At 41.3% G+C, this 18,492-nt stretch overlaps 1 protein-coding gene across 5 annotated transcripts in view; it reads left to right on the forward strand.

Moving 5' to 3' along the window:
- Window positions 1–18,492, forward strand: part of ARHGAP28 (Rho GTPase activating protein 28) — a 142,859-nt gene that overhangs the window by 97,344 nt on the left and 27,023 nt on the right. For all 5 annotated transcript variants that reach the window (XM_018039589.1, XM_018039590.1, XM_018039591.1 and 2 more), the window contains 7 exons: window positions 467–559; window positions 5,902–5,991; window positions 10,388–10,472; window positions 12,873–13,015; window positions 13,474–13,639; window positions 13,738–13,829; window positions 16,494–16,571. In XM_018039589.1, coding sequence (XP_017895078.1) covers window positions 467–559; window positions 5,902–5,991; window positions 10,388–10,472; window positions 12,873–13,015; window positions 13,474–13,639; window positions 13,738–13,829; window positions 16,494–16,571 — 747 coding nt within the window. The remainder of the gene's footprint in view (window positions 1–466; window positions 560–5,901; window positions 5,992–10,387; window positions 10,473–12,872; window positions 13,016–13,473; window positions 13,640–13,737; window positions 13,830–16,493; window positions 16,572–18,492) is intronic.

The following is an 18,492-nucleotide window of genomic DNA, read 5'->3' on the forward strand; positions in this document are numbered from 1 at the left end:
GTGGTGTCTGCTTTTGAGACTCATTTCTGTTCCCGTGCGCGACACTTACAAGGATCAGCATCCTTTTGGAGGAACTGGTGAATGCTCTTACCATTATTTCAGTCCTTAACTCTGTATCTCCACAGGGCTGTGTCTTTAAACCGATTCTAGTGTAATGTGTAATTGAGTAAACCATCACACGGGGGAAGATGTGTGTGCATGCTAAGTCACTTCAGTCATGTCCACCTCTTTGAGACCCTATGGACTGTAGCCCTCCAGGCTCCTCTGTCCATGGGGATTCTCTGGGCGAGAATACTGGAGTGGGTTGCCATGCCTTCCTCCAGAGGATCTTCTCAACCCAGGGATCGAACCTACCTCTGTTAAGTCTCCTCCATTGGCAGGCAGCTTCTTTATCACTTGCGCCACCTGGGAAGCCCTTATTGGGAAAGACGTGCCTGGATAAAAGTGACTTCACTTCTCTCCTTAGCCAGGTGATACCTGTGACAGCCATGCTAGCGAGCTGGATGGCGCCCAGGAGGGAAAAGCACTGCCAGGAATCATCAAAACCAGCGGCCCCTTGGTAAGTGATAGAGGAGGACGGGGGAGGGATGAGACGGGCAGCCAGTCTTTTAAGACAGACGCGTGAAACCTCACCACAGGGCAGTATAGTTAAGGTAGCTGGACAAGCACAGCTGTCAGTACGCCGGTCTGCCTTTATTCGGAGGAAGCCATTCAGCAGGAAGTGAACCGAGGTTAATAGTTACAGCCACAAATAACTACGTGCTCTATTAAAACAGACACAAAACCAGAAGACCAATGAGGGTAGGCATTTCTTTATGATGGATTTAGTCTTTACATTTTTCTCTTGTTTTAAAGTATTCTCCTATGAGTGTTAGTCCCATTGGGTCCCAGGTCCACTGGATACGGATGTCAAGTCATGGGACAGCAGCACGTGTTTCCCCAGTGCAGGGCGAACACCAGGCACCTTACCTCTGAGTGCACTCTTCACCCCAGGTGTCCAGGGCTCCCTTCCCTCCCGCCACCTGCATTTCCCCAGAGCCACTCCCCACCCCCGACACTCCTCCCCGCACTTACCCAGAGCAGACTTCAGGCAAGCCCTGGGAGAAGGATCCAGCATCTGTCAGTTTATAGACAAGGAAGGTTGCTTTTTTCATGGTTTAGCCAGACAGAGCCTTCTCTCACATCTGTTTTTACGTGCCGTTCTATCCTGAGCTATCTTTTCTCTCCCTTGGTGAAATGTGTATACTTCATTTTTTCTTTACTTTTTCCATCCTCATATTCCCTCTCCTAAGGAAGTTAGGGGAGGGAATGCTGAATCCCAGAAGGTTCCCTCCTCCCTGCTGAGACAGTATTGGTGGTGTAACTTTTTTTTTTTCAGTTATGTTTGTTGATGCTACTAGGTTTTAGGAAAGAAAGGTTTGGTCATCTGAAGAGTTCATATAATATTTTATGCTTTTGTTAATGTCCAATGTGTTGGTTTTGCAATAAACTACCTACAATAAAGGAATTGTCTATTATATATAATTGCCTATTGTCTATATATTATATGAGGCTGAGTCTTGACTCTAAATCATAAATGCCACTAAATCTAGGCCTTTACAAAAGATTTATTTACAAAAAGGCTTACAACCCAGTCTAGAATCCTCACAAACTACAGATCATTCATATGGATAAGAGAAAACATTTTCCTTATGTGTAGTTGACATTAATGAATTAGTCATTTGAGGTGTTAGTTAATACAGAAGGCAAAGTAGTCGGTCTGGTTTATTTCCAATGCCTTAAGTAAAAATCAAATAGCTACATTTGCTATTGATTTATAATTCACTGCAAAATACAATCATACCATCTGTTAAAAATGATCATTTACATCTGTGTTTGCTTTATAGAAAAGAAAATCTAAGAAACCTTGATTTAAACAAGTAGGAGTTTGTTTTAATCACAAAGAAGCGACTAATGGTGGGTAAATCAAGCTGGTACAACTTCAGTACAGTGCAGTGCCAACCTTAGAGTGAACTTCTGGCTTTTTCCTTCCATGCCGCCACCATAGCATGTGGATCTAATCCTTAAATTCACAAGATGATTAGCAAACACGTATTAGATGGCTCTCGCTTTGCTTGCATTGAATTTCAGTATCCTAAATTTTCTCTCACGTTACTCTCTTTTGCTCAGATTTCTTCATCTTTGTGCTCCAGGTTAGTAATTTCTTTCTTAGTCATGATCCTGTTATCTTGTTTAGCTTCTCTTACTCCTTGTAAATTTCAGCAAACATATTCTTATTTCCCAAGAACAACTTTTTCCTCTGTGATTTACCCATCATGGTAGCTGTAAGATCTTGATTCATAGCAGCTATAGACCCTTGAAGATAATTATATTATTTGTAAGGAATGGGATTATTTCTACCTCTTTTTTTACTGTTATATATTTTTAAAACAAGTGCCTGCATTTTCAGTATATAATTCAGTTCATTTTGAGAAGTGTTTTTACCTGTGTAATCACAGCCCGTCAAAACAAAGAACATTCCAGTCACCCTAGATGTTTCTCTCAGGCCTTTTTCCCACCCACTGTCCTCTTTCTCTGGCAGAGGCCGACCCTGTTGGGATTAGTATGCACTCTTGTGTCTGGCTTCTTGCACACAAAGTAATTTTAAGATTCATCCACTTGTTGCATGCGTTAGAAATTTAGTCCCTGTATCACTAACAATAATCCATTGTGTAGATATATTACTGTTGGTGTATCTTTTCACCTGATGATGGGCATTTGGATTAGTTACACTTTTGAGCCATTATGAATAATGCCACCGTGAACATTCATTTGTAACAGTAGAAAGGATGTGTACTCTCATTTCTCTTGGCTAAACACACAATATAATTCAGGTTTTTGGTAAACAAGCCACCTCTAGCCCCATCACCCTTAACTCTTAAATTCAGCAAGGAATAATTCAATAAATCGAAAATAACTGAATTCTGTCTTTTGGAAAAAGCTTCTATAGGCAGAAACACCAGCAACATAAACTCATTTCTTAATTTTTTATTGGAGTATAGTTGCTTTACAAGAAACTGATATCTAAATGTGTATTTTAAGCAAGTTATCCTGAGAAAACAAATTGGAATAAATAGCTTTTTTTTTTTACTAAAAAACTAAATAAATGTGTATTTTAAGGCAAGTGATAAGTGATAGTCGCCCAGTCGTGTCGGGACTCTTTGCGACCCCGTGGATTGTAGCCTACCAGGCTCTTCCGTCCATGGGATTTTCCAGGCAAGAATACAGGAGTGGGTTGCCATTTCGTTCTCCAGGAGATCTTCCTGACCCAGGGATTGAACCCAGGTCTCCCACATTGTAGGCAGACGCTTTACCAACTAAAGCTTGGTCCTTGTGAGTGAGCTTGTACAGAAAATTAAGAGTACTATGTAAATTTCTTTTCAGTATCTTCAGTATCAACTAAGAAACAGATGTTTAGTTTTTCCCAATTATTTCCCAAATGTAAACATCTTGTGTGGAGAACAGGCTAGTTTCTGGCACGTGTAGCAGTAAGTGACATAAGCGGCGGAGTCGTGCCCAAGTGGGAGGACCATCTGATGAGGGAAGTGCACACCTCCAGGGGGGCCCTGCAGTGGGGAGGAAGGGACAGCAAGTGTCCCCCGGTTTACAGTGCAGGGAGAGCGTTTCCCCAAGACTATGCATCCTGGGTGTTTCCTCCTGTCCATATCCCTAGCCCCTCCCTCATACTATCCCTGTCTATCCGAATCCTGTCACAGCAGGAGGGTAGGAGGACCCACCAAAGGGAAACAGAGCAGAAAGTGTTCAACAAAGTAGAAGATGCCAGCACACTCGCAGGGGATCACAGCCCCTGGGTCCGTAAAGTTCTTTGCAGTCATTGTGCAAGTCTTTATTGATTTTTAACTGATTACTGTAGGAAATTGCTATATGTTTCCTCTGCAGCCGTGTAGATTGATTTTTTTAAAAGGCCAAAATTGGTGATTTGTGTTTTTCAGAGTGATTGGGTGTACTTAATTTTAAAGGGGTAAAAGTGCGTATAGGGTTCAGGTAGGTTAGTAAACACTCCACAGATGCAAAACTAATGAAGGGCAAAGCTGATGTCATTTCTCCATCTCCCCTCCACGTCTTGTGTGGTCTTCCGAGTTGCCTCTCTCTTAGACCCCTCCTCCCTCAGTATCCATGGGGGATGGGTTCCAGGACCCCCTAAAATACCAGAATCCAACAGTGCTCAAATCCCTTATATAAAATGACGTGGTACCAGCAGATGACCTACACACACCTTCCCTAAACCATCTCTAGATCACTCGTAATCCTTATTACAATGTACATGCTATATAAATGGTTACTGGCATGTGCAAAACTCAAGCTTTAGCTTTTGGGAGCTTTCTGGGGTTTTTGTTTTTTCAAATACGTCAAACGTTATCTGTCCATCTGGATTGGATGAATCTGCCAATGGAAAACCTATGGAGACAGAGTCAAGTGTACTCAAACCAGGAGCCCACCCACCCCAAAGCAGTTAGTTCATTTTATTTAGACTGAATTTGGGTTTTTTTCCTCAGATTATATTTAGGGGCTGTCTGTATTTTAAGGAATGATTGACTGCTTCATCCCTGGTTTGTAAACAACTCTTGACTATCTGCCGGCAGCTCTTTCCTATTCTTTGTACATCATGTTGTTTTTATCTTTCCTGTCTGAAAAATTTTCTTTTATGCTGCTTTCAGTTAGAGGTTTTGTTTTACCAACCAGTTCTATTTGCTTTTCATCTAGAAATGTCTATCGCTCTGGAATTCTTTGCTGGTTTCCAGTGCTGTTAAAAACCTGTTCCTTTAAAAATTTGTGGTTTTTTTCCATCATTTTTTAGTAATTTGGGGTGAGAAGGGAGCTGGATGATGGTGAGTTTGCCATCGTGACTTAAATTTCTTGTGCTAGTTCTTGTGTTTTATTTGTTCCTTTGAAGAAAAAAAGAGCCTTTTGTTCATTTTTTAAAATAACACATGCCATCTATAGAAAATTCAGAAAATATGGTCAATCCAGATGAATGACAGTTTTTTAAAAGACAAAATATCATGCATTTTCATAAGTATCAAGTATATTTGATTTTGCAATGAAAGAAAAGAATAGTCACGCCTTTAATTTCAGTAACACCACTGTACATTAAAGCAAAAATCTCCTTCTTCGAAGTTTATAAATGAAAAAGCATATTGGTACTATTGCTACTGAATTCTAATTATTGCAAAAAAAAGTCTTAGAATATAGTAAAAGAATAATAAGATTAGACAAGTTTGTGTTTGGCTGCATGTAATAGGAAAGTAGGAGTTGCTTTGTTTCACGTGGAGATGGTTATGAGGGATGGTCCAGGACTGATAGGGCAGCCACATGATGCTCTCAGCACAGACCCACCCATGTCTGGCCTCCAGCATCCTCCCTGGAGCCAGATACTGCAGACCCCGTGAGGCATGTAGCAGCTGGCCCTCCTCTTTCCAGTCAGGAAACACTTACCTTTTCTGAAAACACTCTTGGTAAAATTACACTTAAATTACACCTCACTGACCACATTTGTCACATGGTCACTTGTAGCTGCAAAGAAGCCCAGAAATCAAATTCTTTGGTTTAACATCTAGCTCCCTGGAATAAAACCAAGATATTGTTCAGGAAGACGGAGTTTGTGGCAGATGATAGCAGGGTCTGCTGTAGGGGCCAGGGTCTGCCAGAAGGCCTGGCCTTCGGGTGGCTCACGGTGACGATCCCTGAGGGGCTGCTGCAGTCCCCCCCGCCCCCCCGCCCCGCAGTCACAGCTTTGTGTATTGCCACATGTATCTACATATGTACACGTGGTGGAATTCACACAAACATGATAGAAAGCATTTGCCTAAATAAGAACCGTGCTCTCATCTCTCCATTTAGCCAGATGGTGCTTCTCTCAACAGTAGTGCCCTGTCAGATGGGTCCCAGGATGAAGAGTGGAGTTTTACCATTCCCAGGAGTGGCTCCATGGTAAGTCATCACCTGCCCAGACAGCTGTGCGTCAGGGAAGAATCGTAGGTTCAAGGCAGGAAGAAGCAATTTCTTCAAACAGATGAAATGAACTTCAGTTAGTATTGTAAGGAAACCACAGCTGCCAGTGGACCCCCCAACAGGGAATGATTAGGAAGAAGGCACATCAGAATACTGGGGAGTGACTAGATCTCATTTTGAAAGAGGACTCCATGAATTAATGCCAATGTGATATTCTTTATGAGGACCAAACATGGAGGAATTTGTTATTCTTTGATGTAAATATATAATCTGTAAAAACTGTTAGGTATAGTTTTATGCCAAGGCCTGGCATTATTGTAGCCATAATGCTTTGATTAATTTTTCAGTGGGTAGGGTCTGGGGGTTATATTCCTTTTGACTCCAACTTGTATGAATTTGATAATGTATATTTGTTCTAGCAAAATGTCTAGTTCAGTATATGTTGGGGGGGGTGTGTGTGTGTGCATAAACATATAGTTGTATATAATATATTTATTTATTTAGGTGTATAGTTTTAACATTTTCTGTGCAGGTGGCTATTACTTCTTTTTTCTTCCCAAGATTTATGTCTTTTGTGTCCATCAGAATGTAAATACTTGCCTGTGTGGGCAATATTTCTTTTTTAAGTCACTATCTTTAATTAATTAAGCCTACTTTTTCTATTAAATTAATATAAATCATATTAATTTCTTTAATCTTAATTATTTTTTTCATTCCTTCTCAGGTCTACTTGGACAAGTTTTTCTAGTCGCTTAGACTATAAACCTATTTCATTTATTTTTAAACTTTCTTACTTGCATTTAAGGTTAAGAAGTAATCTGAATACTTTGGCTATTCTCATGGTTTTTGGAATTTATTACTCTCACTGTCTTTAATATTTACTTTATAATTTCAGATGTGATTCAGTATTTAATCTGCAATGTCATCAGGTTGCCTTTAACTTCGCATTTGGATAGATGTTGTAATTGTTGTTTTTTTAATTTCAAAATTGATTGCATATTCCTCCATGAATGTGAGTTATTTAAGTTCATCTCTGGGGAATTTGGCATAAAGTGGTTACAAGAGGTGGATTTCTCCATTCTGATCTCAGGTGCAAAAGAGGAATATGGTAGCCATGTTTTCTGTAATGACTCCAGCACAGGCAGCTTTAGTATCAGGAATTACAAACCGTAGATTCACACCATGAAAAAAAAACCCAGCAACCAGTCAGGACAGTGAGGAACATCTATTAGTTGATAAATTTCTCCTTTAAGTAATTAACATGAAAAATATTTGGTATGGTGATTCTTCACTGTGAAGGAAATATGCCATAGTCAAAGTCTAGTTTTAAGGGAACTCACATAGCTCAGTTGGTAAAGAATTTGCCTGCAATGCAAACCCGGTTCCAATTCCTGGGTCAGGAAGATCCTCCTAGAGAAGGAAATGGCACCCCACTCCAGTAGTCTTGCCTGGAGAATCCCATGGACAGAGGAGCCCGGCAGGCCACAGTTCATGGGATCACAGGAGTCGAACATGACTTACCAACCAAATCACCAAGCAGATAGAGCTAACCTTCTACATCTTGAAATTTAAAATACTAATCCCTCAGCCTTGACTGTGCAGTCCCAGTGTAATAGGATTTGGGCAACAGGGCGAGCCCTGATGGCTGCGTGTCTTTGCCTCTCTTAAACCAGCTGAGGCCCCAGTGGAAAAGGCTTATGGTTGGAATTGTAGGGAGGTGGCAGGATCCATTATGGACAAGCCAGAGAAGTTTGTTTTAAGTGGGAGTGGCATATATGTTTGAAATACTTTAAAATCACTAAAAAAATATTTTAAGATTCTAATACTAATATGTTTAATGAGTAAAGGGATGTTTTAAAACTGAATTTAAAAAAACAAACAAACATGAATACCAAGCACTGAGCCTTTTCATTCAGTGTGTTTCAAAACTCCTGCTCCCTTTATTGGCAGTGAGATCTTCCTTTTCATTTTCACCAAGTCATTCTCCTGCTTTAACACATAAGAAAAGAATGCTCTTCTGTTTGTTTTGTTCTGCTGTGTTTTAACCCTTATGAGTCTGAGTCTGAGCACCTTTACCAGGCTTTAACTCCGGGCAAATCAGGCTCTCCACTGATCCTCTCATGAGGACGAAATGCTTCAGATTTCCATACCTGGAATTTATAATTCCATGCCTGGCCTGAATGCTTTGCCCACCTCCCTGCCTTCGTACGTCCTTTTCATCATTCCTCAAGTTCCAGCACACGATCAACAACCTCTTCAGTGAGACCTTTTGGGCAGCACCTCCTTGCTTTCCATTACTCTCCAGTAAACACTTGTATTTTAGTGTAGAAATTCACTCTTAGCAGTGGACTGTGTTTTAATAATGTTCCATAAATGTTACTCTCTTCTCATTATAAATAGCTGAAGAGCAAGGGTCACAATTTAAATTTCTTCTTCCCCCAGGAAAGTCCCAGAATCATTTACATTGCAAAGAGCAGGCCCTTGTTCAATACTGTAGGCTGGCTGGGGCCATGTAAACCTAAGGAGCAGATGACACCTCCACTTTACAGATCATGAAATTGACATTTAGTCATTTCAGCTTCCCAAACCATCAGCTTCAAGCCCAGCATGAATGTCAATTTTTAAGGAGCATTCTCTACTATAGATGAGTTATTTCAAAGTTTAATGAAGTATTGCTCTGTAGGAAAACTTAAGGAAACCACTGAAAAGTGTTCCACATCGTTTTTGAAGATTTTGTTGTGGGGTAATCTTTATTCTGTGGTATTAGTTTTTAGAGCCACCAAATATATACTTGGGCATGTGTGTTAAAACAATTGGGTATGCCTTTGCATTCTGTTTACATATTAAAATATGTCATCTCTTTGGCATAAAGTAGGGAAAAGAGAACAAAGTTCAGCATTCAAGATTCCTTTGTGCAGTTTGTAGTGGTGGTGGTTTAGCCGCTAAGTCCTTTCTGACTCTTGCGACTCCATGGCCTGTAGCCCACCAGGCTCCTCTGTCCATGGGATTTCCCAGGCAAGAACACTGGAGTGGTTTGCCATTCCCTTCTGCAGTTCACTTCATATTGCTGAATAAATATGAGAATAAAAGAAACAACACCAGGTTCTGGGGAAAACAGAACTGACTTATGTATAAAGAGCTTATAAAGGATTCTTGATGGAGTAGCCAATTTTCACCCTCAGCGTACTCATGGCTGATAACTTCCACATTAAAATTCATATTCATAGAAATAGTGGAATTTGTGTAAAGTTTTTACTAGTACCCACCTCAAGGAGCCTGACGGGCTATATTCCTTGGGGTTGCAAGAGTCGGATACGACTTAGCAAGTAAACCACCACCAGCATACAGTCTGAGTAGTAACACCAAACTCTATGAAGATACATACCCAGCTTCTGATAACGTTGCAGGGGAGTGCAGCAGTGTGGCAGGGTCACAGTGAAGAAAATAGCAGATTAATTAGGAGAGGACACAACTGGAAAACATGCTGAGCCCTTTGGTAGTTATTATCCCTCTGTATTTTGTCGTGAAGAAGTTAATGTATAGTATATTAATAGAAGCTGACCCTCATACAGTAATCACTGTGCATCAGATGTTGTCCCATGTGATTTATAGTCGTTTAAAATTCGTAAAAACTGGTTGAAATATGTTCTTTTATCATTTTCACTTTACAGACCAGGGAAACTAATAGGGAGTTCTGTAACTTGAAGTCACATGAAGTGGAAGAGCCAGGATTAGAATCCAGGCAGCCTGGCTCCCGCATCCCTTCTTTTAACCATCTAGATATGTCATGACTAGGTTTATGACCAAAATGTATGACCAGCTGCATCAAGAATAACAAGTACAGGGACTCCCTGGCGGTCCAGTAGTTGAGACTTTGCCTTCCAATGCAGGGAGTGCAGGTTCGATCCCTGATCAGGGAACTGAGATCCCATGTGCCTCTCGGTCAGAAATAAATAAATAAATAAATAAATAAATAAAAGCATTAAAACAGAAGCAATGTTGTAACAAATTCAATAACGACTTTAAAAATGGTCCACATCAAAAATTATTTTAAAAGTCGGAATGATAACATAATCGTCAACCTATGTGACTGCAAGTTTTGTCATTTTTACATGTTAGGAAACATATGCCAGCAAACACTTGAGGAGGCGTGGTTATTCTCACCTTGGCTTAGTTCTCTTGAGAAAACTGTGTGGGCTGTACAGGTCTGAACTGAGTGAGAAAACGGGAAATCAGATGCCAGCGCTTCATGGAGTCAAGAATTGCTTTTTGGTGAAGTAGTTCTAGCGCACCGCCCAGCATGAATCAGGGTGGAGCGCAGGGTGGCCTGCATTCCTGGTGAACTGCTCTGTGTTCATCTTCCCTTGGTCCACAGTCCATCCTGGAGGCCGTTCCAGACGTGCCAGTTCATTCCAACGGCGCGGCAGACCCTGGACGGTCAGCGCGGAACGCGGCAAGTGGTGAGTGACACAGCCTCCTCAGCCTCGGTGTCTTTTTGCTTCTGTGCTGACGCTCAGTTCGGTGAGCAGTGGGTTTCTGAAGCAAAGCGTATGTGTGTTTTTCTCCCCTTTCTGATTTCTGTCACCCTGGACCTCTGCTCCCTCTACCTCCGAACACCCCGTCCTGTCGTACCTAGTAGGCACATTGCAAGCAGAATCGTTTCCACCTTGATGACCACTGTGTCATTTAGAAACTACTCACTCAGGCAGTGCCTTTGGTTTGGGGTCTCTTTAATAGTAACCTGGATCTGCTAAATAGCATCAAGCAGGCCGGAAAGTAGACACCTTCTAAAAATCTCTAGTTATGCTCAAGTATATGCAGCACCAGAGACACTTGTGATGTTTCCTTACAAAATAACAGGGTGAATGTTTAATGGGGACTCCTCCACTTGAGAGCTGGGTACTCTTCGTGGGTTCAGAGTGGAATCTCAAATCCTCCTTGTAAGAAGTAGGTCCCCTTTAGGCCACAGTTTTGTGGTTCCCCAAAGGTCCCCCTAAAGATACACGCTCCTCTCAGGCACAACAGAGCTCCATACTTTGAGCGTTTGCTTCAAAATTCAAATAAGTTGAGGTGATGAAATGTTCTAACACTGACCAATGGTTACACAGTGCTGCAAATATGATAAAAATCATTGTGCACTTCAAATAAGTAATTGTTGGGCATGTGGATTACATTTTAATAAAACCGTTATAAAAAAAATTAAAGATAATGGATTTACCATAAATTATTCCACATCATTCTGTTTGCTGCCATGTTATTATTCAGTTCGAATCGTACCACTGAGAGGTAAAAGTCCACTTGGAGTAGTCCAGTGATTTGGTGCATCAGCCTGTAGAATCGCCACTGTCCAAAGAATCTGCCCATAGAGCCTTAAGAATTTATAGTCTTGGGACTTCTCTGGTGGTCCAGTGGTTAAGAATCCACCTTGCGATGCAGTAGACACAGGCTTGACCCTGGTCTAGAAACTAAGATCCCACATGCCACGTGCCGCAGCTGCTGAACTCACACTCCGCAATGAAAGATCCTGCATGCTGAAAGTTGAGTCGACACAGCCAAGTAAATATTTAAAAAAGAAGAACAAGTAGTTAGAGTCTTATCTAACAGTTAGCTATTACTCTGATTTGAATGTAAGCCTCTGTATAATGTATGAAAATCATAACTTTGCCTTGTTCTTGTCCATTTATTGTGTTTTAAATCAAAATTATTTTTTAGAATTTTAGATCTCTTGATTGACAAATTTCTCCTCTGAACTTTTAACTGAGATAAACTAGGTCTTCTGTCATGTCTGTCTGTTGCTCCTTTTGTTCTATTTGGCTTTCTTTTAGTCACTGTTTATAGAAGAGGGTGGGCTTCCCAGGTCAGTGGTAAAGAATCTACCTGCCAATGCAGGAGATGCAGGTTCGATCCCCAGGTCAGGAAGATCCTCTGGAGAAGGAAATGGCAACCCACTCCAGTATTCTGGCTGGAAAATCCCATGGACAGAGGAGCCTAATGGCTGCAGTCCATGAGATTGCAAAGAGTTGGACAACGATTTAATATAGAAGAGGGTAAAGCTGATGAGTTCTTTTTTTGTTGTCAAATAATTCTTTTCATGACATAGGAACAGTTTTGCCAGGCAATAAAACAAGATGGCAAATCAGACTCTCAGTCAAAAATCAGATTTAGGATCACTCAAGTGATTTCCCTTGCTTTTGGTAAGGAATCTATTGTCTTAATTTCAAACTTGAGAGAAACAGGTATAGGAGACAGGACTTGTCACCCATTCATCTTTGGAATGTGCACCATCCAAGACCAGAAAACCAGGACGGAGTCACAGGAATCAGGATTAATTCACCTGAACAAATCTCACAGTAAAGGGCAAACTGGATTGGAACAAATCTGGAGTGGCATAGTTCCACAGTTTGGGATAAAAACTCAAGAGGAGTAAAAGTAGGCAGAACTTTTCTTTGGGGCCTCCACCCTTCCTCCTTCTGCTTTAGGCTTTTGCTTCTCGAGTAGCAGCAGTGTTGTGTATGGATAGACGTCATTGTATGAGAGTACATAAAAACTTTTCATTATGGACTTTCTAATCATCTGATAATCTTCAGTGCTTTTCATGAGACATAAACATCTAAAATTAAAAACATCAGATTAAATAGGAAGTTTGCGTAACGATTGTAGAAGCTTGTTCGTATGGAAGTCTGATGACACTATTAATTTTTTAACCGAGATCATTCTGGGTGAGTCTGATGCTTTTCCAGGGATGTAAACATGTTAACGTGCTTGTGGATTAACTCATCAATATTTTATGCTTATTTTACAGTCAATGGTATTGATCAGTTAAATGGCATATGAAATATTCCACATCCTTTGTTCTTTAGATGATGAATATCTGGAAAAAAACATTCTGGTAGAAGCTGAAGAGCTGTCCTTTGAAGTATCATACTCAGAAAAGCTAACACAGGCTCCAAAAAGGAACAGATTTAAGAAGTTAGATTTTAAGAAAGAAGACTATGTTTTACCTGTAAGTAAAATGTGGAAATGGAGAATATAGCAATGGCATTGTCTTCAAAATGAGAGTAGGATTATTTGGCACTTCCTGTGCATTTTTCTTTTTTAAGGATATTTATAATTATCTAAATTTTATATTTAAGATAGAATGGCTATTGTCTCAGCAAGCATGTGCAGTCAGTTTCAATAGGGGAATTACCCGCACTCTTTACATCACAGTTGTGATGATGATGTTATAATATACTTCGGGTGACTGTTTTGTGTTTAGTTTAGTGTAGTTGTGATCATCAGAGGTTCTAACGGTCATATTCATGGCCTTTCTATGGCGCAGCATGTGCCTCACATATCTTTTTTTGTGAATAGCAGGCATGTCAAGCTGTATAGATTTGGAAGGTCCTGGTCTCCTTTGAATGAAGGTATAATAATTTTCCTATGCCATAAAAAAATAAATATCCTCAATATGTATTTTAGAAATTTGTTGTTCAGAAAACCAGATTTGGCCTAACCAAAGCAGAAGATCTGTCTGCTGAAGACATGAAGAAAATCCGCCATCTCTCTCTAATCGAATTGACGGCCTTTTTTGACGCCTTTCGAATTCAGCTAAAAAGAAACAAAACAGAGAAAGTAAAAGGACGAGGTATTAAGACTTACTGTGATTCTAACATTGTGACACATGGGAATAAGACCGTGCTTTTCTGACTCTTTTTTTCCTCTCCCTGGTGTTTTACAATGAAGATACTGGGATTTTTGGAGTTCCCCTCACAGTCTTGCTAGAAAATGACAGAAGGAAAGACTCTGGGGTCAGAGTTCCCTTTGTGTTACAAAAGGTGAGTTCGGTGTACATAACTGGGGAGTTCATAGAGCTCTGTGCTTGTAGCATGCTATTTGGAAACCCACTGATGAATATTCTTAGATCTAAAGACACAAAGGCCCCTCTAGGACTCGGGTGTCTGTGACTTCCGGCTTCCCTCCTTGCATCCACGTGACATCTAAGGCACCTGGGTGTGTTTGCCTTGCTAAGAACCTCTGTTGCATTGTCCAGCCAGAAAGCATCAGGTTATAGACACAGATGCTGTCGCATGGCTTCCTTCTGTTACATTTGTTCCGATATTTTTAAAATGTTATTTGTGTGTATGTATGCGTTTGTGTGTGTATATATGATTATTCTCTTTTGGATAAAAGATGACTGCTAGTTACTAATAGTCCATTTATTAGTCATACAAGTATTTGCTGAGATATATCACAGGTTGGGGGTTTTACGATGTTTGTGTATTGCTGTTTAAATGAATTTTCCAGACAAAGCTAAATAAAGTCTAGAAATCAGCTTATTCTGGTGGTGTTTTCAGAGTGCTTGGGAAGGTATACGTTGAGACAAAGAAAATTTCTGGTTTAGGAAGTTGTGAAAATGATATCTGAACAATACAGTTGTCTCAGTGACCCTTACTGGCGGATGGCTCATCTGCTTTTAAGCCCTGCTTTTTATAGCCAAAAATTTAACACTGGTTTATTCAACAGGGATATCCAGTGGTACAAGTAAAATTCCAAGCTCCAAATACAAATCTTGTTGAATTTTAAATTCAGTTTTTTGGGGGGTTTTTTGACTGTGTCCTGTGGCCTGTGGGATCTTAGTTCCCTGACCAGGGATCAAACCTGCACCCTCTTCATTGGAAGCACAGAGTCTTAACCACTGGACCTTCAGGGAAGTCCCTTAAATTCAGTTTTTAAATGATATGTGAAAATACTGACAGAAGACACATACTTTATTCACAACAGCAATTCTCTTTCCTGTCTTCCTCAGTTTGGGTACCAGTACCTCAAACTGAACTACTCCAGTCAGGTGACTGACTGGCCACCCATCGGAGCAGGGAGGATAGCAGCCGGGTTCCAGAGGATGCCCACGCCTGCCCAGTGTGAGCATCCACAGGGCGCCTCCCTTCACTGGGCCACCGTGATCTCTGTGTCCTGTCACATCTGACCATTTCTGAGCCCCAGGAGGTCGCTACGGTCATCTCCTTTCTACTGGTGAGGCAACTGAGGCATCAGAGGGTGAGATACATGCCCAGAAACACAGCCAGCAAGAGACAGATGCAAAAGGAAGCAAGCCCATGGTGACTCTAAGGTTTCCTTTCCGTCCTTGCGTTGAGCCATTATTATGTCCTTTTTCCTCTTGGAAAAGGACACAGTCTGAAGAAAATGCATTAAAATCTGACTGAGAAGATTCAGCACACGTTTGTATTATTGTGTAGGTACAGACGCCTAGCACACAGACGGTGCATAGTAGACTGCCTGGTTCATCTCATACTAACTCCTCAATAGAGCCTCACTCTGGGTACTGCTGAGGTTAGCGGTGCTCTTAAAAGACAGCTGGAGGTGTTGTTCTTCCACTGAGGGTAGAGGCTTTTCTCAGGAAGAAGTCTCTTCTCCCTAAATACTTACTTCTCTTCATACCTGCAGGAGCTGCCTTAGTTCCAGGCATCATCATTTTTCAAAAGGAAAATAGCAGAGACGCGGAATCCTGCTCTTGCTGTGTGAACATGGGCAAATCTTTACCCCTCCCATGCCTCAGTCTCTTCAGCTGTAGAGTGGGGACACCACAGAATTATCGTGAGGGTCACGTGCATTAATATATGTAAAGTGCTGAGAATGTTGTCTGACACACCCTAAGTACACAATCAGTGTTAGTGTTTATTATTATTTAATAGTAAAGCATCACCATTACCATGAGACAGATAAGCCTTTACCATTTCTAATTCCTTGATCAGATTTTGAGAAGCCCTACAGTGTCTTGGGCTTCCCTGGTGGTGCAGTGGTAAAGAACTCCCCTGCCAGTGCAGGTCAGATGCAAGAGACACAGGCTCGATTCCTGGGTCAGGAAGATCCCCTGGAGAAGGAAATGATAGCCCATTCCAGTGTTACTGCCTGGGAAAATTTCATAGACAGGGGTCGCAAAGAGTTAGACACAACTGAGCCTGCATGCATGCACAGTGTCTTAGCTAGAATAGAGTAACTAATGGTAGTAATTTAGGGTCTTTTCTTACTGGTTGGTGACGCTGACTCGATGGACATGAGTTTGAGCAAGCTCTGGGAGTTGGTGCTGGACAGGGAAGCCTGGTGTGGCGCAGTCCATGGGGGTCACAAAGAGTCAGACTGAGCCACTGAACTGGCTTACTGGTTGACCTGCAGAAAGATACTGTAATCAGATATTGAAATATTTAAGGGGCAGTGTGCTTTCGTGGTTAAGAACAGAGTGGGTGCCGTCACTTTTGAGGATGACCCTGGGAAAGTGAAAAACAACCCTAAGTCTCTATTTCCTCATTTGCCAATCGGAGGCTAGTGTTGACCTCCTGGGAGCATGTGAATGTTTAACTAGGTATTCAAGTACCTGGCATGTCTGTATGCTTGGTAATGTATCGTTTTCATCATCGTTGTTATTTTAAATGCTCATAATCATATGGAGGTATTTACTTCTGTCTTGTATCATTGCTTTCTAGTTCTTTGAGAAAGTTGAGGAATCGGGTCTGGAATCTGAAGGGATCTTTCGACTTTCAGGATGTACTGCCAAAGTCAAGGTACCAAACATTGTCTCTCTTCCTCGTTAGAGATCTCAGCTAGCTAGGTCAGTTCCTGCAGGCATCGTGTGTGGTGGTGTCATCACTGCTGATTCTATCACTTGGCGCTGTAGAGCATTCCTCAACACCTATGACTAAATGTTATTCCATGATCCTGAGTTGTGCATTCTTTTAAATTAAAACAACAACAATAAAAAGCAAACAACAGTGAAAGAACACATCGATTCACTCTCAGAAACTGCCGCTTGTCTTGTCCCACCCTTATTTTGGGGGTTAAATGCTTCAGTTTTTTTATGTTACTCTACGTCATAGAATTCACTGAGCCAGTATTAGATGACCCCTGGTATATATTGTCAGTTGTTTTAAACTTAGAGACATTCTCTGGCTTTCCTTTTAATGGACATCCTTATAGGAATTTGTAGGAATGGCTGTAACCACTAAAATACTCCCTCAGCAGTTCTGAAACCCAGTTCCATTTAAGGTAATGTTAGCGTCTACATCTAAAACCACCGTGCAGTGGGAATTCTTTTACTTTCTTCCCTCTGTATGGAGGCTAAGTCTTCAGTTCAGCAAAGAAAAGAATTAAAGGAAAGCTTTGCTCATCAGTTGCCAGCAAGACATCCCACTTGCTCTCCTGGTGCACAGATGAAGAGTCCCTCTCTGCCCTGGATCACTCCCTGGTGGGTGGACCTGGAGACATGAGCAGTTGTCAATAATGAATCCTTGAGGAAAAAAACCTCAGGGAGAGGGAAAAGGGAACTTGACTGTGTTCAGAACTATTAAAAGGAATTGTGTAGGGGCGGGAAAGCATCTCTTCCCTAATTCATTTTGGCACATGCTTTGGGAGATTCTATTTGTATCAGAAATTTCAGTCTTATATAGAAGCATGACGAGAGATTTTTCAAGGTGGAAACTGAGAATCAGTAGGCTGTATCTATTGGAAGTTCCAGAAGGCAGGTGCTGGGACCAAGTTAAGAGGAGAAGAGGATTACAGGGGAACCTAGCTTCTCAAGGATCGAGGGTCGGGGGAGGCAGACTTGGGGGTGTCAAGCCTCAGACGTGGTGCAGGCGGGACCATCACCCTGTGCCCCGTCAGCCCCCACCCTGGGGAAGGGCCTGAGGCTGAGCAGAAGGTGCCAGCAGCTGGGGAGTCGTCCGCCTGGAGTCTTTGCAGATGAACAGCCAGTTCTGTTTTGAAGGGAGACCTGAGTGGTGGTCCACACTTTGTCACTGCATGTCTCCGGGACCCATGACTTCCTTGGGAGTAGAGATTACTAAATCCTGGTACAGGTTCACTTGAAAGGCAGGAAGATTCCTAATGGCTCCTTAAGGTTAATACTTGCTAAGTGGGATCTGGTTTTTGTTTCAGGTTCTCACAGGAACAGTTTTTACATATACTTCTAAATAAATGTGTCCTAAATCCAAGAACAAAAGCTATCACTTTTTGGTTAAGTCTTTGTGGTTATACCTGTAGAGTCAGAAAACCAAAATGAAGTCAGGAGAATAAGTTTCCTAAACCGAATCAGACTCCATCCCTCTAAACTTCCCTCCATAGTAGGGAAGCTGTATTTGTACATGTTCTTACTGACTTATTCTGTGTGTGTGTGTGTGTGTGTGTATGTGTGTGTGTGTGCGCATGTGTGTGTGCACGCATTAGTAGGGAAGAGTGGGAGCATAATGGATATGATTTAAATTTTCTATTTTTGAAAATAATTCAAAGGAGAAAACATTACACAATGTTTCTTGTGTGTATGAAGTTTAACATCATAGCACACGTTGCTTTTCTCTAGCTAATCTTTGACTGAAAGCACTTCTCAAAGGCCAGTAATTCCTTTAACGTGTTCTAATAGACGCATGCATTCCTGAACCACACTAGGTAAAAGTCCCTTTTGGCCCTTAATCGGTTTTATGTAGTTTCAGC

Source organism: Capra hircus, chromosome 24 (assembly GCF_001704415.2).
Source record: "Capra hircus breed San Clemente chromosome 24, ASM170441v1, whole genome shotgun sequence".
Classification (NCBI taxonomy): domain Eukaryota; kingdom Metazoa; phylum Chordata; class Mammalia; order Artiodactyla; family Bovidae; genus Capra; species Capra hircus.